Source organism: Oreochromis niloticus, linkage group LG3 (assembly GCF_001858045.2).
Source record: "Oreochromis niloticus isolate F11D_XX linkage group LG3, O_niloticus_UMD_NMBU, whole genome shotgun sequence".
Lineage (NCBI taxonomy): Eukaryota > Metazoa > Chordata > Actinopteri > Cichliformes > Cichlidae > Oreochromis > Oreochromis niloticus.
This window is the reverse complement of record NC_031967.2, coordinates 51,259,951-51,283,934: the sequence shown is the minus strand read 5'-3', so window position 1 is coordinate 51,283,934 and position 23,984 is coordinate 51,259,951. Positions and strand designations below refer to the sequence as shown.

The 23,984-nt window shown below is 40.9% G+C and overlaps 2 protein-coding genes across 6 annotated transcripts in view; both read right to left on the bottom strand.

Moving 5' to 3' along the window:
• Positions 1-2,111: 2,111 nt before the first annotated feature.
• On the bottom strand, positions 2,112-14,004 carry LOC106098949 (uncharacterized). Of its 3 annotated transcripts, none has more exons than XM_025905943.1 (4): positions 13,616-14,004; positions 11,396-11,746; positions 8,424-8,774; positions 2,112-2,642 (listed from the first exon to the last, which is right to left on the bottom strand). In XM_025905943.1, exons 1-4 carry the CDS (start codon positions 13,707-13,709, stop codon positions 2,464-2,466), a joined length of 975 nt encoding a protein of 324 aa, XP_025761728.1. In that variant the 5' UTR covers positions 13,710-14,004; the 3' UTR covers positions 2,112-2,463. The 3 variants fall into 3 exon arrangements, with proteins under 3 accessions (XP_025761728.1, XP_013132602.3, XP_025761729.1); XM_013277148.3 differs by having other exon boundaries at positions 11,396-11,615; XM_025905944.1 differs by lacking the exon at positions 2,112-2,642 and adding an exon at positions 3,245-3,753.
• A 2,052-nt stretch (positions 14,005-16,056) lies between these two features.
• The window catches only part of LOC100703296 (NXPE family member 3), a 34,140-nt gene continuing 26,212 nt past the window's right edge, over positions 16,057-23,984 (bottom strand). For all 3 annotated transcript variants that reach the window (XM_019360274.2, XM_019360275.2, XM_019360273.2), the window contains 4 exons: positions 21,611-21,900; positions 21,123-21,193; positions 18,096-18,302; positions 16,057-18,000 (listed from right to left, as the gene is read on the bottom strand). In XM_019360274.2, coding sequence (XP_019215819.1) covers positions 17,447-18,000; positions 18,096-18,302; positions 21,123-21,193; positions 21,611-21,900 — 1,122 coding nt within the window. In that variant the 3' untranslated portion in view covers positions 16,057-17,446. The remainder of the gene's footprint in view (positions 18,001-18,095; positions 18,303-21,122; positions 21,194-21,610; positions 21,901-23,984) is intronic.

Below are 23,984 nucleotides of genomic sequence, written 5' to 3'. Positions count from 1 at the left end.
CGGAGCCAGATGTTGAGCACACTTACTGTGCAAAACACACTAACATCTTTTATTGCAGGGTTATGGAGCTGCTCCAGAGGAGATGCCCTGATGTTGCTTGGGACGTGATCTGGCTAACCTTTTTCTTTCAGACAGGAATCTAGGTTTGATGAGTTGACTCATGGGAGTGTCCATGCGTCAAGAGGAGGGGTCCAGAATTACAAGAATTACATGAAACTATGTTTTCTATGTTTTCTAAACTATGTTTTTTAAGATTGTTGCAGTGATTTGTGTGATTAACAGTTAGTCAACGGGTATTAAACCTATGCAAAGTGGTGCATCTGTGTTCAGATGAGGCTTTGATGGTCCATAGATGAAGCTCACTGAACTAAAGAATGTGGTTTGATGATGCTTTACATGCTCTCCAAATAGGAGTTTTTCCTCCTAGCAAGGAAATAGAGGTGCAGCAATTAAAGTATTGCTGAAAGGAATCTCCTGAGAAATCTTCAGAGGCCCAGTGAGAAACAAGAACCATCCCAGGCATAGCTGACAGTCCAGGCAGTGGTTGAGGTCAAAGGTCGAGCTGGTTGGGGCCCATCATGAGAGCAGACTTCGGAGCCACAGCAAGGACCACGAAGCTGCGTTGGAATGAGAGCTGTGCCAAGGGGGCTTTCCAGAGGCCAACAGAGGAGATTGTGGACAACAGACGGGCACCTGAAGGATGAGGGGAGCGTGCCAAGCTCCATCGACAGAGCAGGGGGAGTCCAAGGATGGCATCATGATTCTGTGAAAAGCACAGGAACCAGAAGCTATGGTGGTGATGATAGCGGTTTCCTATGAACATCACCTAATGCTGTGTCACTATACTGTGCATACGATTACACTCTGAAGACTGCTGGGATCATAGCAGCAGTAAGATAACTGGATCCAGCACCCTTTCCACAGAGGGGTTTTCCTGCAGAGGATGGACAATGGAGGAGTCATATGTATCCCCCACAGTACAGAGGCCTGAAGTGAGGTGATGGGGGTTGGTAGAGGCCATAAAACTAGAGTGCTGAAGAGGTCTGCAGCTTTCACGATGTTGACAAACAACAAACTCAACTGGTATGTTTGAATGTCTATTCTACATACATTTGGACTCTGGTCCTATGGACAGTGATGGAAACAACTGGAAGACACATTTATGACGCCCTGCAGAACTTAAACCACTCTGCAGAGGGACGTGTGATTTACATGTCTTGCAGAGGAGCACCACCAAGCTGGAGTGTTTTTGAAAATGTTAATTTCTCTTTTGACCATTAACAATTCATTTGTTTGCTTGTAGGATGCAGTTTACCATTGGGTGAGAACTTGGATAACTTCTAATATTTTTGTCAGACTGTGTACATTGACATATGCTGAGTATAAAAATGGCTGCATTGACACTGTCAGACATGAGGTGATCATAACTGGGGACTTTTCTAGCATAATTGCCAAAAGGGGGGAAATGTTAGATTTGTATTGTTTATTGTCATTTATGCTTAGAAATATTTACTCATATATGCTTAGAAGTATATAATTATTTGTAGATTGAAAGAATGTCTCCCAGGAGGTCTGTAACAACTCTGTGTAGCATGAAGAGGGGAGTGCGTTCACTCCTCTTCAGAGTGTTCTGGCATAGATCACACACCTCCTAGGAGAGGTCGTATCTTCTCCTGCTGATATATGGTATAGCAAACACGCGTATATCTGTTTGAGTCTAAGAGCCTTTTGTTCAGATGTACCGCTAGACTCCTGGCACCAGCTTTGGGGAGTCTTCCTGGGGTTACATCTTGACCCCATACACACACACACACACACACACACACACACACACACACAGGGTATTCTTTGTTCACATGCATACCTATATAAGATGTCATATGTTAATGAACCTATGCATATTCATGTAACCACAATAAAAAGAGTGCTATGGGGAACCTGGCTGAGAGTCTGACGGAGGTCAAGTGGGTGGAACGACACTTGGCTCCAGGCAGGCCTCCCTCATGCATGAGTACTACAAAGAACTTTGCCTACTTGTGTCTTGTTTTTGCTGTGTAGCAAATTGTCCTGAACGTTCCAGCGAATAGGTTTATGCTACAAACCTATCAGTTTCCACTTTGCTTTTTTTTTTTTTTTTGGTCTCTAAACTGCTCAGCCTTACCTGTTCCTCTGATGTACTAATTTCTATTTTTTTTCCATTCTGGTCACTCATAGTCAAAATCTTAACATCTCCAACTCTCTCACCTTCAGCTCAGCCTACTGTCTTTCTTTGCCACCATTCTAAATCCTACATCACAGCCAACCCTCAATGTTTGACCAAAAAAACCCTCACAAAACATACAACATACCACCTGGGCTCATTACAGTTAATTTTAACAAACTCTTAAACAATATTACATGAACAGGAATACATTAATAACTAAACCTAACACTGAAGAAGTTCAAAAAGGTTAAAGAAAAAAATTATTCTTTAATAAGCAGGTTGGCTATGCATGGAGCTGCCTTATGCCAGCCAACACAATATTTCAAAATACCTATGATGACAACAGTAGCTCCCATAGCAAAAACAAGTGGCTGAAAAAATGTAGATGGATCACACGCTTCCAATCTCTGGTCAATCTCAAACCCTTCTGGTACTGGTACTGTTGGTGAGAATTAGAAGAGAGGTGTCAGACATGATCTACAGGGTGGGCCGTTGGTGATATTTTTTGATGCATTCTCAATCATCCAGGAAAGTTAATCTCCAAAAGTTGAATCTGTTCATCTGGACGTAGCGTTTTGTGGGAGAAACATTTCGTCACTCATCCAAGTGACTTCTTCAGTCTCTGGCTGAGTGACCGAAGAAGTCACTTGGATGAGTGACGAAATGTTTCTCGCACAAAACGCTACGTCCAGATGAACAGATTCAACTTTTGGAGGTTGGTGATATTAAAGTCCTGTTTGTGGCACATTAGTATATGTGAGGGGGTAAACTCCTCACACCACACCACTGTTTTTCTTGTGACATTACCAATAAGTGTGACGTGTCACATGGCCCTCTTCCTATTGAAAAAACAAAAGTTGTATCCAAGATGGCCGACTTCTAAATGGCCACCATGGTCACCACCCATCTTGAGGAGTTTGCCCCCTCACATATACTAATGTGCCACAAACAGGACTTTAATATCACCAACCATTCCCATTTTATTACGGTGTATCCATATAAATGGCCCACCCTGTTCTATTATTACTTTATGCAGTCTCATCAACAACATGTTTACAGAAAAATACATAAAATTAAATTAAAAGACAAATAAACCCATGTTCCTTTCTCACAACAACAATCTGACACCTGTACTACAAAGCAAGCTTTGGATCTCAAAGAGTCAACTCTGGGTTTTCAGTGTTGAGCTACATTCACAGTGGATTCTGATCAATGAAAAGTTAATGACACTGGATGACTTCAGATGAGTATAGGCAAAGTAACCTTCAACACAGGTGAGTGTGAGCGGTGAGTGCTTGAAGCTACTACCAATGAGAATGCAGTATGCAGTGTACCACCGAGTGACGTTTTACCTGGAAGTAAATACATTTGAGGTTACCTAGGCAACGGAATTATGGGATGTGTGCATGTAACCGGTCGTCTTCAAATCAATGTGCAATGACTTAATCAATTCCAGTTTGGATGCAGCTTTAGGAAAGCGGTTCACTTCTTATTGGGTTACAACACCACGTGAAACTCAACTGCAGACCTAAGGCTGATCAGTCAGTCATCTGGAAAACAGCATCAGTAAGAAATTCACATTCACTTTATTACTGACTTCATTAGGTACAGGATGTTCAGCTGCTCATCAGTTCAGACATCTAGTCACCCATTTTCATAGTTTTAACACTAGAAGTCCCAGAGAAGAGCCATTTGGCTTTTCTACCTATAAAACCCACCGTCGAGCCAAATGGCTGGTAGGCTTTTAGCTAATATCCTTAATCACCTGTGAACAGCTGCTTTTGTTATGTAAATAAGGTGGGGCCATGCTGAACCACTTGGAGTGGTTAGTTTCCTGAGCCACAAGGAAACTTGTGTTTCAGTTTGCCTTAGGGAGAAATCAACACACATGGGTGTATTTCCTTTGTTGCTGAGATTTATTGATAAAACAGTACAAAAAAACAACCATTTGTACACATATTTACAAATAACAATAAAAAGTGAGTGAGTACATTTCAACATTTTCAGCAATCACTCACAATCCTGGCACTGCCATGGTATCTGTAGTCTGCATTTACCATGTGTATCTGTAGCAGTGAACACATCGCACAGTGGCATGATTGTTCTTGCATTTGTGTTTGACCTGACACGTGGCTCTTTTTGCAGGGCTAGGTGTGGAGGGTTGTGTCCGAAGCAACTGTTCTTTTCTTGCCTTCTTCCCAGCCATATGAGAGTTAGCCAACTCTCTTGCAAACTCCACCAGGAAGTCCACCCGTCTTTCCTGCGTCCCGTTGCATGCTTGATACAGCACATGTGCATTCAGTGCTGCCATGTCAATCATGTTATAGAACACGGCAACTGGCCAGCGCCGTGTTCCTCTGCGGACCGTGTACTCCCGCACCATCTGGTCCATCACATCCACGCCACACTTTGTGGTGTTGTAAAGGGTGACAGTGTTTGGCTTCCTTTTGGTGGTGTTATCAGTCTGAACCATGCTGTGCATGCTGCTAAGAATATAGACTGTCTTTTTCCGTTTGGCCGCATACGCCGTCAGCGTGGCAGCAGAGGTTGAAAATACCTAAGAAATAAGATAAATTGTTATTTCCATAGCACTTTTACACACAATGAAACACATAAACATAGAACCACAAAAGACCTGCAGCCTACCTGAGTGGTGAATTCATTGCGATTTGTGTATCTAGCGGATTGAGGAATTTCCCGGCGAATCTTGCTGACTGTGCCGAGGATGGTGGTTTTCCGTCTAAGAAGTTTTTGCGCAAGTGAAAGTGATGTGAAGAAATTGTCCGTGGTAACATTTCTGCCCTTGTCTAGGAATGGTTCCATCAGCCTCATCACTACATTTTCAGACAGTCTCTCCCCACTGGGACGATTGGGGTCCTTGCCAAGATATAGGAGGACATTGCAAATGTACTTGGATTTTAGGTCGCAGGCCACCCAAAACTTGATCCCAAACCTGTCAGGTTTACTTGCAATATACTGCAGGAAACAGCACCGAGTCTTTGATGGGAAGAGCTGTTCATCAACGGTGATATGTAGACCAGGGTTGTAGCACGTGATGCAGTTGGTGACAAATGATCCCCACACACTGGAAACTGCAGCGAACTTATCAGTCTTTGCTCGATCACTGCGGGTGGACCTGTCATCAAAGCGTAGGTGTTGCATGATGTCTTGGAAGCGGTTACGCGGCATAGTTCCAATGATCTGTGGGTTTCCCAGGTTTGCTGACCAGCAGTCACGTAGTGATGGAACCCTAGTAACCCCCCGCAAGATCAAGATCTTTGATCAAGATCAAGATCAAAGACTCGGTGCTGTTTCCTGCAGTATATTGCAAGTAAACCTGTCAAGTTTGGGATCAAGTTTTGGGTGGCCTGCGACCTAAAATCCAAGTACATTTGCAATGTCCTCACATATCTTGGCAAGGACCCCAATCGTCCCAGTGGGGAGAGACTGTCTGAAAATGTAGTGATGAGGCTGATGGAACCATTCCTAGACAAGGGCAGAAATGTTACCACGGACAATTTCTTCACATCACTTTCACTTGCGCAAAAACTTCTTAGACGGAAAACCACCATCCTCGGCACAGTCAGCAAGATTCGCCGGGAAATTCCTCAATCCGCTAGATACACAAATCGCAATGAATTCACCACTCAGGTAGGCTGCAGGTCTTTTGTGGTTCTATGTTTATGTGTTTCATTGTGTGTAAAAGTGCTATGGAAATAACAATTTATCTTATTTCTTAGGTGTTTTCAACCTCTGCTGCCACGCTGACGGCGTATGCAGCCAAATGGAAGAAGACAGTCTATATTCTTAGCAGCATGCACAGCGTGGTTCAGACTGATAACACCACCAAAAGGAAGCTAAACACTGTCGCCCTTTACAACACCACAAAGTGTGGCGTGGATGTGATGGACCAGATGGTGCGGGAGTACACGGTCCTATAACATGATTGACATGGCAGCACTGAATGCACATGTGCTGTATCAAGCATGCACCGGGACGCAGGAAAGACGGGTGGACTTCCTGGTGGAGCTTGCAAGAGAGTTGGCTAACTCTCATATGGCTGGGAAGAAGGCAAGAAAAGAACAGTTGCTTCGGACACAACCCTCCACACCTAGCCCTGCAAAAAGAGCCACGTGTCAGGTCAAACACAAATGCAAGAACAATCATGCCACTGTGCGATGTGTTCACTGCTACAGATACACATGTGGTAAATGCAGACTACAGATACCATGGCAGTGCCAGGATTGTGAGTGATTGAAATGTACTCACTCACTTTTTATTATTATCTGTAAATATGTGTACAAATGGTTGTTTTTGTAGAAATATTTTTTGGTTTTTTTGTACTGTTTTTATCAATAAATCTTTTGGAGATTTATTTTCCTGGATGATTGAGAATGCATCAAGACGAACACAAAATGAAGTTCACAGCTTTTAGCAGTTCCCCCTCCCCACACACAAACAAAGAGGCAGTTTGCAGTTAGAAATCCGCAATCATTCACACACCCCCACTCCCCTCCACAATTCTCAGGTAACGACCCAATTTACATATGAATTGATGCTAAAAGACTAGCCAAGTTAGCTTCCACTTAGCTGACAGAGGGTTAGAAAAGCCTGGGACTTCTAGTGTTAACTGAATGAAAGGGGGCACGGGGGAGAAAGGTGATATGAGTGACTGTTAATGTGGCACCAACAGCAATTGGGTTATTTCAGTTTTTCAGAAACTGCTGATCTGCTGGAATATTTCAACACAACCATATCTAAGATTTACTGAGGATATCCACCCTCAAGTGACACCTAGAGGAACAGCAGTTTTTGCCATTTACATGTTGGCTTCTTTTGAGCACCGGTACACTTTGCACAGGTAGGCAGCCTATCACAGGCCGGCACACAGAACCAGAAAAAAACATTCATTCTCACATTCACACCTACAGCCAATTTAGAATCAATAGTCAACAAAGCAAGCAAGTCTTTAGACTCAGGACAGAAGCCAACAATTGGGGGTGGGTTTAAAAATCGATTTCCAGATTCAAATCATTTTTAGTTTGAATAATGCGATATTGATTGATTTTTGTTCCACACAAAGTTGTAAACACAAAGATGTAAACACTTTATGTTTACATCTTTGTGTTTACATCTTTACTTCCTGCACAGTGCTCTCTGTCAGTGTACTCAGAGACCAGTTTACCATCAAAAATCTGTTTATTACACAATTCGCTTAAGACTCTGCTGTTGTGTACAGTGCTGTCCACCACTATTTTTTTGTTTGTTTCTTCTTTTAATGACAAAAAAGCCTAATACAGTGGAACCCCGAGTTACGAAATTAATTTGTTCCCGAGGGTCTTTCGTAAGTCGAAAATTTTCATAAGTCGAAGCACCCATCACGCCTTTTGAGTGAGGCGATGCTGAACGATAGGCTATAGGCTAATTGCTAATAACAATACGTTGTTCAAGGGGTTGTCACATGATCCGGAAGGCATTGTAGGCTCAGCCAATCAGAACCAGCGGATTTCGTTACACAGGCATTTTGCCGTAACGCGGGCAGAAATATTGCCGTTCAGTGCCTTTGTAACTTGAATTTTTCGTTAAAAGGGGTATTCGTAAGTCAGGGTTCCACTGTATCTTTTACAAATTATGCCCTCTGCTTCACTTCAGCAGCATCAGGTAATGTTCATATGTTGATTCTGGGTTTTCTTCCGTTTTTGTTCTACTGCAGAATATTTTTAAGGAGGTAATTTGCTATTCTGTGTTTTATCCTCAGTAACATTGATACAAAGGCATCTGCTGTGATGGTTACACCTCTGATGAAGTCTCACAAGTGTCAGCTTTGTTTTTCTATACAGATATAAAAATATGGGTATGCACTGAGAAATGAGCATAATAGCATAATAGTTCTGACAGAGTCTAAATTGAATTGTGTCGAATCAAATCAATTCAGGACTTTTGAATCAGAATTTAATCAGTAATTAAAATCAGTGACGATACCCAGCCCTTTTAACAGCTCATGTTACAGTTTTCACTCTGTTTGTAAGTCACTCTGCTGACAGTGGACAGAAGCTGTATTTCTGATTGTTTAAAGCAGCTAGATTGATAAACCCAGTGTTGACTTACTGATTTAATAACCACCTTCATGTGAAACCAAATGAAGAAAAGATCATCTGGATATGTTAAACTTGTTTTGTAGTACAGGCTCCAGGAAGATTCATTTCTTCTACAAACTCACCCATTGTCAGCTTGATGATTTTGATTGGCGTAGTCTTCAAAATGGCTGCCTTAGAGTTGTTTGTTCCTACCTGGGTGACATGACACTCGTACGTTCCATCATCAGCAAATGTTGTGCCATACAGAAACAATGTCAATTTCCCATTTTGCATGTCTGTATACATGAGACGTACACGGTTCGCATAATGTGGTGGCTGAGTGCTTGGATCAGATGCATTGCTCTGGTAAAAAAGTTCTTTTTCTGGATTCAAGTCACATCTGGTCCACATCACAGCTCCAATGGATTCCTTATTTGGAACCTCGCATGGCAGAATGGCAATTTCTCCAGGTGCAACGAAGATTTTCATTGGTTCTGAAACGGAGAGGAAACAACACAGAACTGTTTAGAGCTAATATGATACCAAACAAACCAGAATACACTGCATGCTAAATATTTAAAAATTACTGAGAATCACATGAGGAGAATAATTTAGATTCCCCACAACACAAATAGAAATCAACTATAAATTTAAACCTTTCACAGTCTAAGGTCCATCTATTAGATCAAGTAACACTGGAAAAAATGTCTCTCTCCCTCAAACAGAAACTTACATTACAGAATTACACTAACATGCTCCAGAGTGGTCAAATGTCACTCTGGTTCCCATTTTTTGGATTATGGTTCATTGTTGCTTATGTCACTCTTAACATTTCTGTTTTGTTATATTAATTTCTACATTCTTCATGTCCTTTTATCTTACAAATTACTAAAAGAGTAGTTGTAAAAGAACAAACTGATCATCTGAAGAGATTTCAGAGCTCACAGTACAGAAACAGCTTTAGTGAAGGTTTAAAAAAGTTTAAGGTTCTTATGGCCTCTGACAGTGGATTCATCTCTGTGCTTGACCTACTGGAACTAAATGCAGTGTTCAGTACTGTTGACTGTAATACTTTATTAGGGTGATTAGTGCTGTACAGTATTTTTGTAAGTTTTCTCCCCAACAAACACAACAATGTAGACGAAACTTTTTGCACCGTCAAAGGTACATGCGCTAGCACCCAAAAGGCAGAGGAAGATGCTAATCATCGCACAAAAAGTTGGACTTCTGGACAAGCTAAAGGAAGGTAGAAGTTACCATATATTGTGAGGCGCATTATGCAAAACAAAACAGTCAGATAAGTCAAACTTTACTCAACTCATTCTTCTTGCTTCCTCTACTTCCGTACCATTGATTCATTAATGTTGAATTCTCTGGCAGCTGCTCTATTCCCATGTTCTGGATCTGAAAACAGGGTTTGATCTTTGGTTTCACTCTATAATATTGGACTTATTTTTCTACCAAGGTTTGAACTTTGAGAGTGTTTAAAGAAGAGAGAAAAGTGTGAAAATGTTCAAACCTGTCTGAGAAAAGTGTATAAAGTGTGTAGTGAGGGGTTTTACAGCCTTAAAACATCTATAAAATTGTTAAAAAAAATAAATAAAATAAAGCTGACTATGCAGATTTCACCTATCACGGGTTATTTTTAGAACGTAACTCCTTCGATGAACGAGCGACCACTGTATGCAAAAATCGCAAAAAAACAAAACAAAACAAAGACAGTGCAACACCAGGCACAACAGACTGATACAGTCACAAGACAGTGCAGACACTGCAACAATGACAGTGGGTTGTGCAAAAGACTGAGCACTGTGTGTGTATGAGATTGGGCAGATAAGTGCTTGAAGTAGTGACCAGTATGAACGTGTTTGTGTGTGTGTGTGTCAGTCCACTCACTGAGTGTTCAGGAGTCTGACATGGGGAAAGAAACTGTTTCGCAGTCTGGCAATGAGGGCCCGGTACCTCTGATACCTCTTGCCAGAAGGCAGCAGGGTAAACAGTGTGTGTGAGGGGTGTGTGGGGACTTCCACAACTGTGGTTGCTTTGCAGCGCTGTGGTAAAGGCTGTGTAAATTCTGATATGACGTTATTGTACTCGGCCCTAAAAATCTTAGAAATATGGTATCTAACCAGATTCTTACTCTGGATGGCATTACCTTGGCCTCCAGTAACACTGTGAGGAACCTTGGAGTCATTTTTGACCAAGACATGTCCTTCAACGCACATATTAAGCAAATATGGAGGACTGCTTTCTTCCTTCTTCTTCTTTTGCACAATATCTCTAACATTAGAAATATCCTGTCTCAGAGTGATGCTGAAAAACTAGTTCGTGTATTTATTACTTCTAGACTGGACTGCTGTTCTTCATTATTATCAGGATGTCCTAAAAACTCCCTGAAAGGCCTTCACTTAATTCAAAATGCTGCAGTAAGAGTAAATAATCAGGGACCATCTTATCTCAATGACCTTATAGCACCATATCACCCTATCAGAGCACTTCGCTCTCACACTGCAGGCTTACTTGTTCTTCCGAGAGCATTTAAAAGTAGAATGGGAGCCAGCCTTCATGCCCATCTTCTGTGGAATCAGCTCCCAGTTTGGATCAGATGACCCTAAATCCTCTCTTATTTATGCTAGATGTTTTTAAACACCTTTCTCCATTTAATTATTAGTTATTATTAATCTTTGGCTCTCTTCTGCAGCATCTTACAGCCCTCACCCAGAACTGGTCATGGCATGTGGCCGCCCTTCCCTGAGTTTGATTCTTCTTCCCACTGTCACCAAAGTGCTCGCTCACAGGGGGTCATATATCATATTTTCTCTCGTCTTTGTATTATTGTATGGTCTTTACCTTGCAGTATAAATTGCCTCAATGCAACTGTTGTTGTGACTATATAAATAAAGTTGATTTGAATTGAATTACTGGTGACATCAATTTGGTCATGTCAATATTTCTGATTGTTTAAAGCAGCTAGATTAATAAACCCAGTGTTGACTTACTGATTTAATAACCACCTTCATGTGAAGCCAAATAAAGGAAATGATAATCTGGCTATGTTGAACTTGTTTTGTAGTACAGACTCCAGGAAGAAGATTAATTTCGTCTACAAACTCACCCATTGTCAGATTGACAGTGTTGATTGGCTTGGTCTTCAAAATGGCCGCCTTAGAGTTGTTTGTTCCTGTCTGGGCGACATGACACTCATACATTCCAATCTCATCAAATGTCGCCTCCACTATAGACAAAGACAATTCACCATTCCACATGTCTGTATACAGCAGATGTATGCGACTCAGAGAAGGTGACGTCTGAGTGTCTGGATCAGATGCATTGCTCTGGTAAAAAAATACATATTTTGAATCCAAGTAAGACCTGGTCCACATCACAGCTCCAATTGATATATCATTTGGAATGTGACATGGCAGAATGACATTATCTCCAGGAAAGATTTTGAGGGTTGTGGAGTCTGAAAGAAAGAAAAAATACAACACAGACCAGTAAGCTGGAGTTACAGCTAATATGATACCAAACAAACCAGAATACACTGCATGCTAAATATTAATAAAATTACTGAGAATCACATGAGGAGAAACATTTAGAGAGAATCGATTGCCAAAGACACAGATAGAAATCAAATATAAATTTAAACCTTTTACATGTAAGAATCCACTAGATCATGTAACACTGGAAAAGATGTCTCCCTCCCTCAAACAGAAACTTCCCGCTCAGTTGTTTTTGTACAGATGGGATGGGACATCCAATAATTTTTGTTACATTGCAGCAAAAACCTCTGAAATGTTTGGTTCCAGCAGCCTGCTGTCAAAAGCTTTTAGACCCAACATGATGTGTCTCAGATAGGATGAGTCACCCACTTCACATCAAATCTACAGGTACCATTAGAGTTACCTGTACCTGAGCTGGACTGCAGTAAACATACGTGTAATCACACGTGAGCTTTAGACACAAACAGGTAAAGAGTGTAGTTGAAAGTATGGAGATAATTCAAAGACAAAGGCATCAATTTAAAAAAAAAAAAGAAAAGAAAAAGCCTCTCCTCTCCCATCATCAATTTGCCTGAAAAAAAAAAATCTACAGAAAAAACACTCTTATAACACTAATAGAAAATGTCTAAATAAATACAAAAATGTAAAAAATCAATTTTCAGACAATAAGAGAGTACACAATATTATATTAAATTAAACTAGAATGATTTCAGTTTCTGTGAACACCTGGGGAATATCACACTGAAGTTGCACTTTTATACTTTTAAGCTTTAATATCTGTAAAACCATTAACAATGATTTGCACAGTTTAACTAGAAGTTTATGCCTTAAATATGGAAATTTGTGCATAAAATCTCAATCCCCTACCTGCTACACTGTGATTTTGAGAGTCTTTGAAATCTGCTGTCAAAGATGGGACACCCAATAATTTTTGAATTTCCAGTATCCATCTTTCTGTGTGAGCTTCACCTCTGACAGTTCACATTCATACAGACATGTGATGTCCCTTAATGTGTTTTTTTTAGATAATAGAATTTTAAATTAACCTCTTCAAAGAGTCATATCAGCAAAATGTCTAACAACACCCTGATACCTGCTCATATGTAATTGAACATTTAATTTTTTCAAACAAAAACATTATTACAACAGGAACCTAAAAGTTTGCATAATGTACATTGAGAAGTTTATATTTGCCTTAATTTTTTCCAGCAAATCTGGGATGATCGGGTGAGAGGTATTTAATGAACTGATATGGAATGATCCCAAAACTGAAACACTTTAATCTGAAAAATCACTTGAATTAAAAGCCTTCCGAGCTGAGAGTATCATCAAGATCCAACAGAAACATGTCTCATCACTTTTGATATTTTTATTTTCATGATAAAAAAATAAAAAAATATTTCAGGATTCCCCCTTTAATGCCTATTAAGGAAAATTGATCTTGAATCAATGAGTTTTGATGAAAAAGATCAACATTGCGCTTCATTTTGAAAAGCATTCTGAGTTTTTCTTCTGCATTTGATTCAAATTGAGGCTCTGCTGTTTAGATATTTTTGTCCTGGTGATTCCTGATAGATGCTTCAGATGGTTTTCATTTACTCACACGTGTGAACTTAACACCTGTCTGTCCTCCACCTGTTGATATTTATCACTAGGACAAAAACGCTCTGTCAAAATCCACACACTAAGTGCAGCACACGAAGTATCTAACATAGTACAAAGTAGGAGAAATACGCATCTCTGTATATACATGTGTCGCTGTTGGCTGCGAGCCTGACATCAGACATTCAGCCAAAAGAGCTGATTTACATCATTCTAATGAAAAACCTCACCTCCAGAAGATGATGATGGTGACAGACAAAGGAGAATCAAACCCAGCACGGCTCTTCTGGACATGTTCATCTTCGTCGGCAGTAGCAGTAACATCTGAAGAGCTGCTTCTTCTTCGTGCGTTAGGGTGCTGTGAGCACTTGTACTCTTGTCTAACTGGACACAGTTTCCACTGTTCAATCGCAGTTTTTCTGCTTCAGCCCATCTGCCTCATCCTTCAGACTGGATGCAGAGTTGGAGGTTTGCTGCTCTCTACTGTTCATCTGTGAACTGCCTTAAATCCACATTCAGCTATTATTATATGAACATTGAAAGTGCACACAATGGGGAGGGAGACTGCACATAAGATCAGATTTCTTAGTTTTTCCATATTTGAGACACTTGCATGTTTGAAATCCTCAAACAAATGTTAGTATTTGACAAGTAAAATCCAAGTAAATAGAAAATGCAGCTTTGAAATGATGATTTCATTTGTTAAGGGGAAAAAAATTATCCTAACCTTCCTGGGATCACGTGAAGAAGTAATCCTCCCCCAAACCTGGTATATGGTTATGTTACTACTGGCAGGGGCATTCAAACATTAGTAATAACTGTTGATGAGTCTTTCACATCACTGTGGAGGAATTTTACCCACTCTGCTTTGCACAATATGCAGCAAACTCAGAAACCAGGAGGAGGCTAAACACTTTTTACAGCACTGTGAATTGATTTACCGCCCTTTAATGTAAGCAAGATATACTTTATCTATGCTAGAAAATGAGATTTATATGTTTAATAATGATTTTTAAAAATACTTGAGTGTTGAATTACACACACAGACAGCAGGGGGCGTCTGTTTCTGCTGTGATGAACACCATACAAGCAAAAAGAGATCACGCTAAAGAATGTTGACTGACTCTTAGTCAGTGAGACAGAATCACTCATTTCAGAGCAGAGGATAGCACTGCCTTGCATGAACTTCATAACAAACATTCATAAAGCTGCTTGCAAATCAGGTAAAGACTTCAGTTCCCACAATTTGATTCTCCTCTGGTTTAGTTTTAGTCTGAATTTGTCTTCAGTCTGACTTTGATGATAATCAGAGTTCTCTGGTGAAATGGCCCCCATGGCTCTGAGTTGTGTAAATACTGAGGAATGTCACCATTCCTCAGTATTTACACAACTGACAGAAGAAGACGGCCGTAGTGATAGACGGAGCGGTTCCGAACGACAGCAACATCAGGAAGAAGGAACACAAGAAGCTGGAGAAATAAAAAGGCCTCAGCGAAGAGCTGGAGAGGATGTGGAGGGTGAAGGTAACAGGAACAGCTAAGCGACTGCGCAGGACCCTCAAGCTCCCAGGCCTCTGGTAGATATTATCATATAATTATTAATTATTACTATAAAATAAGTAGATTTTATAAATATCCTGAACAGAAATGTTAAGTTATTTAATTGCAAAGATGGTGACTAAAGTTTAAATTTCAGGTGGAAATAAATTAATTTCCTTAATTAAGGCATAAAAACTGTACTGGACCAAAATCAGGAATGTGCAGAGTGCAGCAAACAGGGGCGGTCCTAGCATGTTTGCTGCCCTAGGCTCTGCAGTCGTCCAGTTTCCTGTTTCTCCTTATGAATAAAAGATACATAAGCTGAGAGTGTTTCTCAAAACTGGGTTGGTAATTATAATCTCTTTGTCTTGTTTTCAGAACACATAAAATTTTAATGAATTTAAAATAATAATATTCTGCATGTACACCCATCAAATACATAATATTTTAGGTTGTTCATTTGATATAAAACTGCTTCCAGGTTTGTCACACCAACTGTTTCACTTCATAGATGCTTATTTTTCTGATCTAGTTATTTTTTTCTTAAAATCTAAAATTTTACAGTCCTACTATTTATCCTAATATGATCTATCCTAAGGTCCCAAAGAAGGATTTACTTACTTGGACTAACATGAACAAAGAAAAAAGTCAAAAAATGCTTTCAGTGTCGAGTGCTTTCAACTAGGACATTTTGTATATTTATTATATATTATTAAGTATATATAAAGTATTGAATTATTATAGCCAACAGTGAGAGGACATTTATTCTCTTGGCATCTGTAGCTCTAGTATCTCCAGCAGCCAGAGCTGGAGATTTTTATGAATGGGAGTCACTGGTAGGATCGAGAACAAGGGTGAGGGTGGTGGTGGCATTTTCCCTTTGGAAAAAAGGTCAAAGAGAACATATGGCATTTAATTCTATTTTAATTAAATGCTTATTTTGTATTATTTTATTATAATTTAACATGTACTTTACAACGGACTAAACACATGACATGCCTAGCAAAGTATTACCTTGAGTGGGTAGTAGGTACATTTATTGTTAGTATAACTCCAAAAATGGTGCTCCTGTGTGGTACCTCACAAAAACAAAGAGAAAAATATTTTTTTCCAAGCAGTTTTATTTATTTAACTTCAATTCTGGACATAATTGGCAAGCTAGCGAAACAATAATCAGCATCTATCTGTATATTGTGAAAATGATTTTAAAAAAAAATCAACTCAGAACAACCTCTCCAAATAATTCATGCACCACATAGTCACATGACATTTTCCAAACACCTTTCAGACACAAATTAGCAAGCACAATGCAAGAGGAAAGGAAAAACTACTTCACACTTAAGAAACAACAAATCATGTCCCAGATACTTCAGTATACTTAGAAAAAAAAAAAATCTTTATTAATCACCAGTTCACTCCAGCTAAGTTCAGTGAACAGGGAGGAAAAAAAAACCTTTGGTTTCCAAACAGTCTGCAATGTGGAAACAAAAGAAGAAAGTGTGTGAGGCATTCTCAGGCACAGAATTACAAAATTTTGCAAAATCAAGAAACAAATTCAGGGCTGGCAGTCAACCATAATAACCAGCTGGATGGACTTAAAACAATAGAGTTATGTTGATTGTTCACAGCCTGTTAAATTCCCACTGATCCTGTTGTCCAGCAGTTTTGTTTGCTTAGCCTAAACAAGATGCATACTTAGTATCAAACAAGGAGGATAAATAGTTACAAATCATAAGATCAGTCACCTCAAGGTGCTTTATATTGTAAGGTAAATACCCTACAATAATAAACAGATAGTGAGAAATCTCAACAATTAAATGGCTCCTACGAATGAGCATTTGGTAACAGTGGGAAAGAAAATCCCTCTTTTAACAGGAAGAAACCTGCAGCAGCACCAGGCACAGAGAATGGCAACCATGTATGGCTGGTGGGGGGATCGATAAGCTGTGACACAGATTTGGAGAATAACTTTGGCCCGCTTCCTTACCGGCCTCTCTTCACACTGACAACGAGGCATATAAAAAGGAAAAATGGGTTGGACATTCAGTGAAGCACCAAATCCGAGTGATGTAATTGGTTGACCAGCACAATGGAAACACATAATTATATAAAATCACATTTAGAGACAGCATAATATTTTAGGTTCTTCCCATCTTAGGAACACACTGGAACATGTCAGCTTTGCTGGTTGTTTTTCATTTTTACCCCCTCATGTTACTATTTTATGTTTGGTGTAATAACTAAAAAGTTAAACTGGCTTTTTGAAATGGATTTTGATTTAATATTATGAATACTGAAAGAAACAGAAAATACGAAAGGGATAACAGAATTGTTTTTCCCTCAGTAAATATAAAAGCACTAATTAAAAAAAAGCCCCAATTGAAGTCTAAGGAGAAGCCAAGAGTTGACATCACAGTGGAACTGTGAAAACCGGAGCAGTCTTCATAAACTGCACTGTGAAGAGTGAAGTAGATAGATTAGATGAGGACTGAATATATTAATACATGGAGTACTGAAACACATCTATCCACCCTTGGGAGAACATATGTAGGACAACAGAACATTAATCATGTTCTTGATAATTGGAGGTTGTGGGTGCATGCTGTGTGGCAGGTGGTGGGCCAGAACCATCTCCCAGGCATCCACCAGATGGACATTCAATCCTTTGAATATAGCCTTGAGTGCCTTTAGCCGCTGAAAAGTGTACCAGTCGCTGTTGACAAATGCACCATGAATTGTATAAGGTTTGGGGTTTCCAGTCCGAATGACAACCACTGTGCCCGGAGCCCTGGACAGTAGCCGTACCACTGCACTGCGGATGGACATCAGTCGACGGATGTAGAACTCAATAGGGAAATTGTCAAAGTGTGCCCAGATGCCAAAAACTACTACAGTGTTACTGCCTCCAACCACATTGTCCAGCTCATTGGCAATATAATGCAGCTCCATGGATGGGACGCTGACAGTACGTAGAGGAGGACCGTGGGTGCGATACCTCACAAGGATGTTATTTGCATAGTCCAGAGCCATTAAAGGTCCGATTGATTTGTGGCTATGCAGGTTAAACTCCTTTAGATCTAAAAGAATTCCAAAGGAAATAAGTTAAGCTACATAAATAAAATAGTGTGAATAAATTATTGTTGTTTGCTAGAAAGGTTTGCAGAGCAGCTACCTGGTAGTGCTGCATTAAGGTACTCAAACCACTGCCTCATTGTGGAGTCTCCATACATATGGACCACCTTTCCTTTCAGACACTGAGTGATGGCTGAGGAAGTGTTGAACTGATGAACGGTAGTGCCACCTAGTGCTCGCCACACACCCTGGTAATAATAGCCAGACGGTTCAGACTCCACACTGCTGCTGCTCACCTCTGACTGACCTGGTAAGCAGTAAAACAGACAATTGTGTGTGTTTTTACTTAATATGAAAAAGAAATGAACAAAGCCTTTCCTTTACCTGCATGTAGCAATAAAACTCAATTAATCTGACAAATGCAGCATATGCAGTGTGCAGACACAGTACCTGGTCCATGAGGCACTGGAAAGTGGCTGGGGCTCCAAACAAGTAGTTCGTAGTTCAGTAGTTCATAAGCGATTACAAGATGACCCACCTTAGTAACAGCACCACCCTCAGCACTGACCAAGTGTGTTTGCTTTTAGAACTGTTTTAGAATCCCACCTATTTCACAAAATGGCCAATACTACAAGCAGAAACATGGGTGTGCCGTGGATTCCCCAGTTTCACCCATTGTGGTCAATTAGTAAATGGAAGAAGTGAAAAAAAGAGCTCTGTTGTCCTACACTGGAACACCACCAAGTCATTGGTTCAGGTATCCATCCATTCTCTCCTGCTTATCCTTTTCAGGGTCCCGGGAGGGGGGCTGGAACCTATTCCAGTTAGGGCGAGAGGCAGGGTACACCCTGGACATGTCACCAGTCTGTCACAGCACTAACACATAAAGACGAACAACCATTTGCACCCAGATTCACATCTATGGGCAATTTACAGGGTGGGCCATTTATATGGATACACCGTGATAAAATGGGAATGGTTGGTGATATTAAAGTCCTGTTTGTGGCACATTAGTATATGTGAGGGGGCAAACTCCTCAAGATGGGTGGTGACCATGGTGGCCATTTAGAAGTCGGCCATCTTGGATACAACTTTTGTTTTTTCAATAGGAAGAGGGCCATGTGACACGTCAAACTTATTGGTAATGTCACAAGAAAAACCAATGGTGTGCTTGGTTTCAACGTAACTTTATTCTTTCATGAGTTATTTACAAGTTTCTCTTTGTTCATAGCCATTGACATGTCGAAGAGGTTAACACGTGAGGAGCAGATCGAAATTGTGTTGATATCTGGCGAACGCAGTAACCGGGTCATTGCAGCAGATTTCAATGCAAGACACCCTATGAGACCACCCATCTCCCATGCTACAGTTAGCAAACTGCTTGCTAAGTTTCGTGAAACTGGTTCAGTGTTGGATTTGCCAAAATGTGGACGCAAGAAAACTGTCACTAATGAAGAAACATGAGTGGCTGTCCTAGCTTCATTCAGCAAGAGCCCACAGCATAGCACTCGCCGCATGTCACTGGAGAATGGCATTAGTCGAACATCCCTTCGGCAGATATTAGCTACTCACAAATGGCACCCTTACAAACTGCAGCTACTGCAGCATCTCAACGAGGATGACCCAGATCGGCGCACAGAATTTGCAGAATGGGCAAAACAAAAATTGGAACAGGACCCTCAGTTCACGCAGAAGATTTTGTTCAGTGATGAGGCAAACTTTTATGTGAATGGTGACGTTAACAAACAAAACCACCGCTATTGGTCTGACACTAACCCACATTGGATGGATCCCTCCAAGACTGTTGGAACAACAAAAGTGATAGTTTGGTGTGGTATATGGGGTACAACGATAGTGGGTCCATTCTTCATCAGTGGAAACCTCAAGGCCACTGGATATTTGAAATTGCTACACGATGATGTGTTTCCCTCTTTATGCACTGAAGCTGGCACGTTCTCTGAGTTTTTCCAACAAGATGGTGCACCACCACATTATGGGTGCCGGGTCCGAGCAGTCCTAGATGAACAGTTTCCTGGAAAGTGGATTGGTCGTCGTGGGCCAGTTGAATGGCCCCCAAGGTCTCCCGATCTGACCCCCTTAGACTTTTATCTTTGGTGTCATCTGAAGGCAATTGTCTATGGTGTGAAGATACGAGATGTGCAGCACCTGAAACTACGGATACTGGATGCCTGTGCTGGCATTTCTCCTGCGATGTTGCTATCAGTGTGTGAAGAGTGGGAGAAGAGGGTTGCATTGACAATCCAACACAATGGGCAGCACATTGAACACATTTTATAAGTGGTCAGAAACTTGTAAATAACTGATGAAAGAATAAAGTTACGTTGAAACCAAGCACACCATTGTTTTTCTTGTGACATTACCAATAGGTTTGATGTGTCACATGGCCCTCTTCCTATTGAAAAAACAAAAGTTGTATCCAAGATGGCCGACTTCTAAATGGCCACCATGGTCACCACCCATCTTGAGGAGTTTGCCCCCTCACATATACTAATGTGCCACAAACAGGACTTTAATATCACCAACCATTCCCATTTTATTACGGTGTATCCATATAAATGGACCACCCTGTAGATTGACCAATTAACCTAACCCCACATACTGCATGTCTTTGGACTGTGAGAGGAAGCTGCAGTACCTGGAAAGAACCAATGCAAACACGGGGAGAAAATGTAAACTCTAGACAGAAAAGCCCCAACCATGTGTTGGAATTGAACCCAGGATCTTCTTACCTTCTGGCTAATAATTGCACCACTATGCTGCCTGGTTCAGGTATGTCAGTGAAAATAAAATCTCAGGACTTACCACAATTCACTGATCACATTTAGTTGGTGGACCAATACATCATATTCACCAAGGAGAAAGGTGGCAGGTTAGCCTTCTTGGAGGCCTTCTGTGAGATTTCCATCAGTAATGACGGACATTTAAAACTCGATGTGTACCATAAACTAACCCATACAGATAAGTATTTAAAGTTTGACCATTGGCGTACAAACTGGATGTCATCGCACTGTGAGACAGAGCGAAAACCATCCCCACAGAGTGGCCAGGAAAGATATGGAGATGAAGATTAAGATATAGATGTTAGCAGTAAGATTTGTATTTTTACCTTTCTGTTTTGGAAAAACAGTGACACTGGCAGGTCCTGAAGCTGGAAGGAAGACTTTCATGTTTACGCCACTGAGGAAAGTACACACAATAAAATCTTTTCACAAAAATTGGAAAGTATTAAAATGATTTTTAAACTAGAGATGTATTAAATACAGTCAATCAAATTCAAATTTTTATCATTGTCATATTTAGGTAACAATGGCACATCACTACTGACGATGAAAATTTTAGGCTCAGTAGGCAGCAAACATAGCTTGAGCTATAAACTACCAATCATTAAGCTTCAGACCAGATAGAGAAAATATGGAACATTTTTCCAGGTAGCAAGCTACACAGTTCCCTCTCTAGTCTAGCAAATATTAAAAAGTGAGGGGATTTATTTCATGTGTTTTGAAAGCATTTGCAAAGTACCCCTTATTTTCCCTTGTATTAGCTTAGATATGATTTCAGTAACTCTAGAAATTTAACACCACAGGTAATGCTCACCTCTGAAAAAGCTTCTCCATGGTTGTTAGGCTTGTTTTATATCCTCCATTGTAGTTGCTGATCCTGGTGTCACAACTCATATTTGCTGGCTTATAGCAGAACCATGGCTCACCTGTACGTAAATCAGTGTAGTTGCACACAGGCTGGGTTGGACGTAAACATACGTTGCAGGTGGTTGTTCTAGTGAGCAAGCTCGAGCGAAACTGACTCTTGAAGTAGATCCTGTCGAGTTCTTCTATGTTCACCCTGCGCAGCTCTGTGACTGCCTCACTGGGATGAACCAGCGTCACCTGGTAGGACAAATAATCAAAGTTTTGAAATTTGCGTCTCACAGAAGTACATATAATATGGATTTGAAACATGGTACTGTGAAATATTATTAAGCAAGCCAGAGCTTCATTGTGCTACAGTAAATGTGAAGTTGTTAATATAAATAGCCCTTCAGCCCAGGATAGGTCTGAACCTTTGATCTGGCACCAGGAAGCATCCAGTCTCCTGAAGTGTCACCTCTTATAACAACAATAATAATAATAATAATAATAATAATAATAATAATTATAATAATAATAATACATTTTATTTAAGAAAGTGCCTTTCAAAACACTCAAGGACACTGTACACAAGCAATAACAACAACAAACATATCAATTTACAAAATAATAAGGATAAAACATTGAGTAAATAAATAAAATAAATTAAAGTAGCAGGATGGAAAAGTTTATGTGGAATAGGCTATTGTGAACAGGTGAGTTTTGACTCTGGACTTAAAAAGAGGGAGGGAAGTGATTATTATTAGCTATATGAGTGGAGTTGTGTGGCGACTATCTTTTCAAGAATTTTTGATAGAAATGGTAAATTGGAGATAGGATGGAAATTATTCCTGTGACCATTAGCTTTCTTAATCTGAGGCCTCCCGCATCCTGGGGAGACTGCACGTCCATGAATCCACACACAACCTGAGCCACTTGCACACATATGGGTCCTTGTGTGCCTGACCTCACACACCTGTGGGTCCTGTGGACTTTCACCCTGAAGGTGAGCCCGAGCCTGTTTCCCATCCCAGATGTCCAAGCCTCCCATGTCTTTTGAGCCTGAGAGTCTCCACCTCTACTGCTCATCATCTGCCAAGTTTCCAATGCCACATAATTTCCTTAGGGATTAAGTAAGTATCCTGAATCTGAAGGGATTTTGCCTCCCTCCTCCATTATTGTTGGCCTCTGGCTATAATCCCAGAGCGTCATCTCACTATTGGTTTATATATATATATATACATATATATATATTCTCTTGCCCACCGATGCTTAGCTACAAGTTGAACAGCCACAAGGGGCAGTACCCTCCATGGAGAAGGAGGCTAGAGGCTAAGATCAAGGTAGCACGGAGGGAGGTCAGCCAACTATCGGAGTTGCAGAAAGGTGCGATGAAGAAGGTGCCTAAGAAGTACAGGAAGCTGTCCATACCTAAGGCCTTGGAAACTGCCAAGCAACGACTCACAGCCTTGGCCAGCTGCTTGAGGAGGTACACCAGAGAGATAGAAGAGATAGAAGAGAGGTACACCAGAGAGATGGCTGAAGAAGCTGACTGCACTCCACGAGCGCCTGGCAGCACAAATGAACCAGCTGCTAGTTGACGAGAGACACCCAGAATGGCTAACCGAAGGCCGGACAGTCCTGATCCTCAAGGACCCCCAGAAGGGACCGGTCCCCTCCAACTACCGACCAATAACCTGCCTCAGCACCACGTGGAAGCTCCTGTCAGGCATCATAGCAGTTAAGATGAACAGGCACATGGGTCAATACATGAGTGGGGCACAGAAAGGGATGGGCAAGAATACCAGAGGCGCAAAACACCAGCTCCTGGCAGACCGAGCAGTCAGCCGAGACTGCAGGACTAGGCTGACCAACCTGTGCACTGCCTGGATTGATTACAAGAAGGCCTATGACTCAATGCCCCACACCTGGATCTTGGAATGCCTAGAACTATATAAGATCAACAGGACCCTAAGAGCCTTCATCAGGAACTCAATGGGGATGTGGCGGACAACACTGGAGGCCAACCTCAAGCCCATAGCACAAGTGACCATCAAGTGCGGGATCTACCAAGGAGATGCTCTGTCCCCACTGCTGTTCTGCATAGGCCTTAACCCCCTCAGTGAGATCATTGACAAGACTGGTTACAGATACCGACTATGGAATGGAACAGTTGTCAGCCACCTCCTGTAGATGGATGACATCAAGCTGTATGCCAAGAGTGAACGAGACAGCAATGACATCGGAATGTCGTTCAGACTGGAGAAGTGTAGTCGGATGATAACAAAGAGAGGGAAGGTAGTCAGAACTGAGGGGATCGAACTACCAGACGGCAACATTGCAGA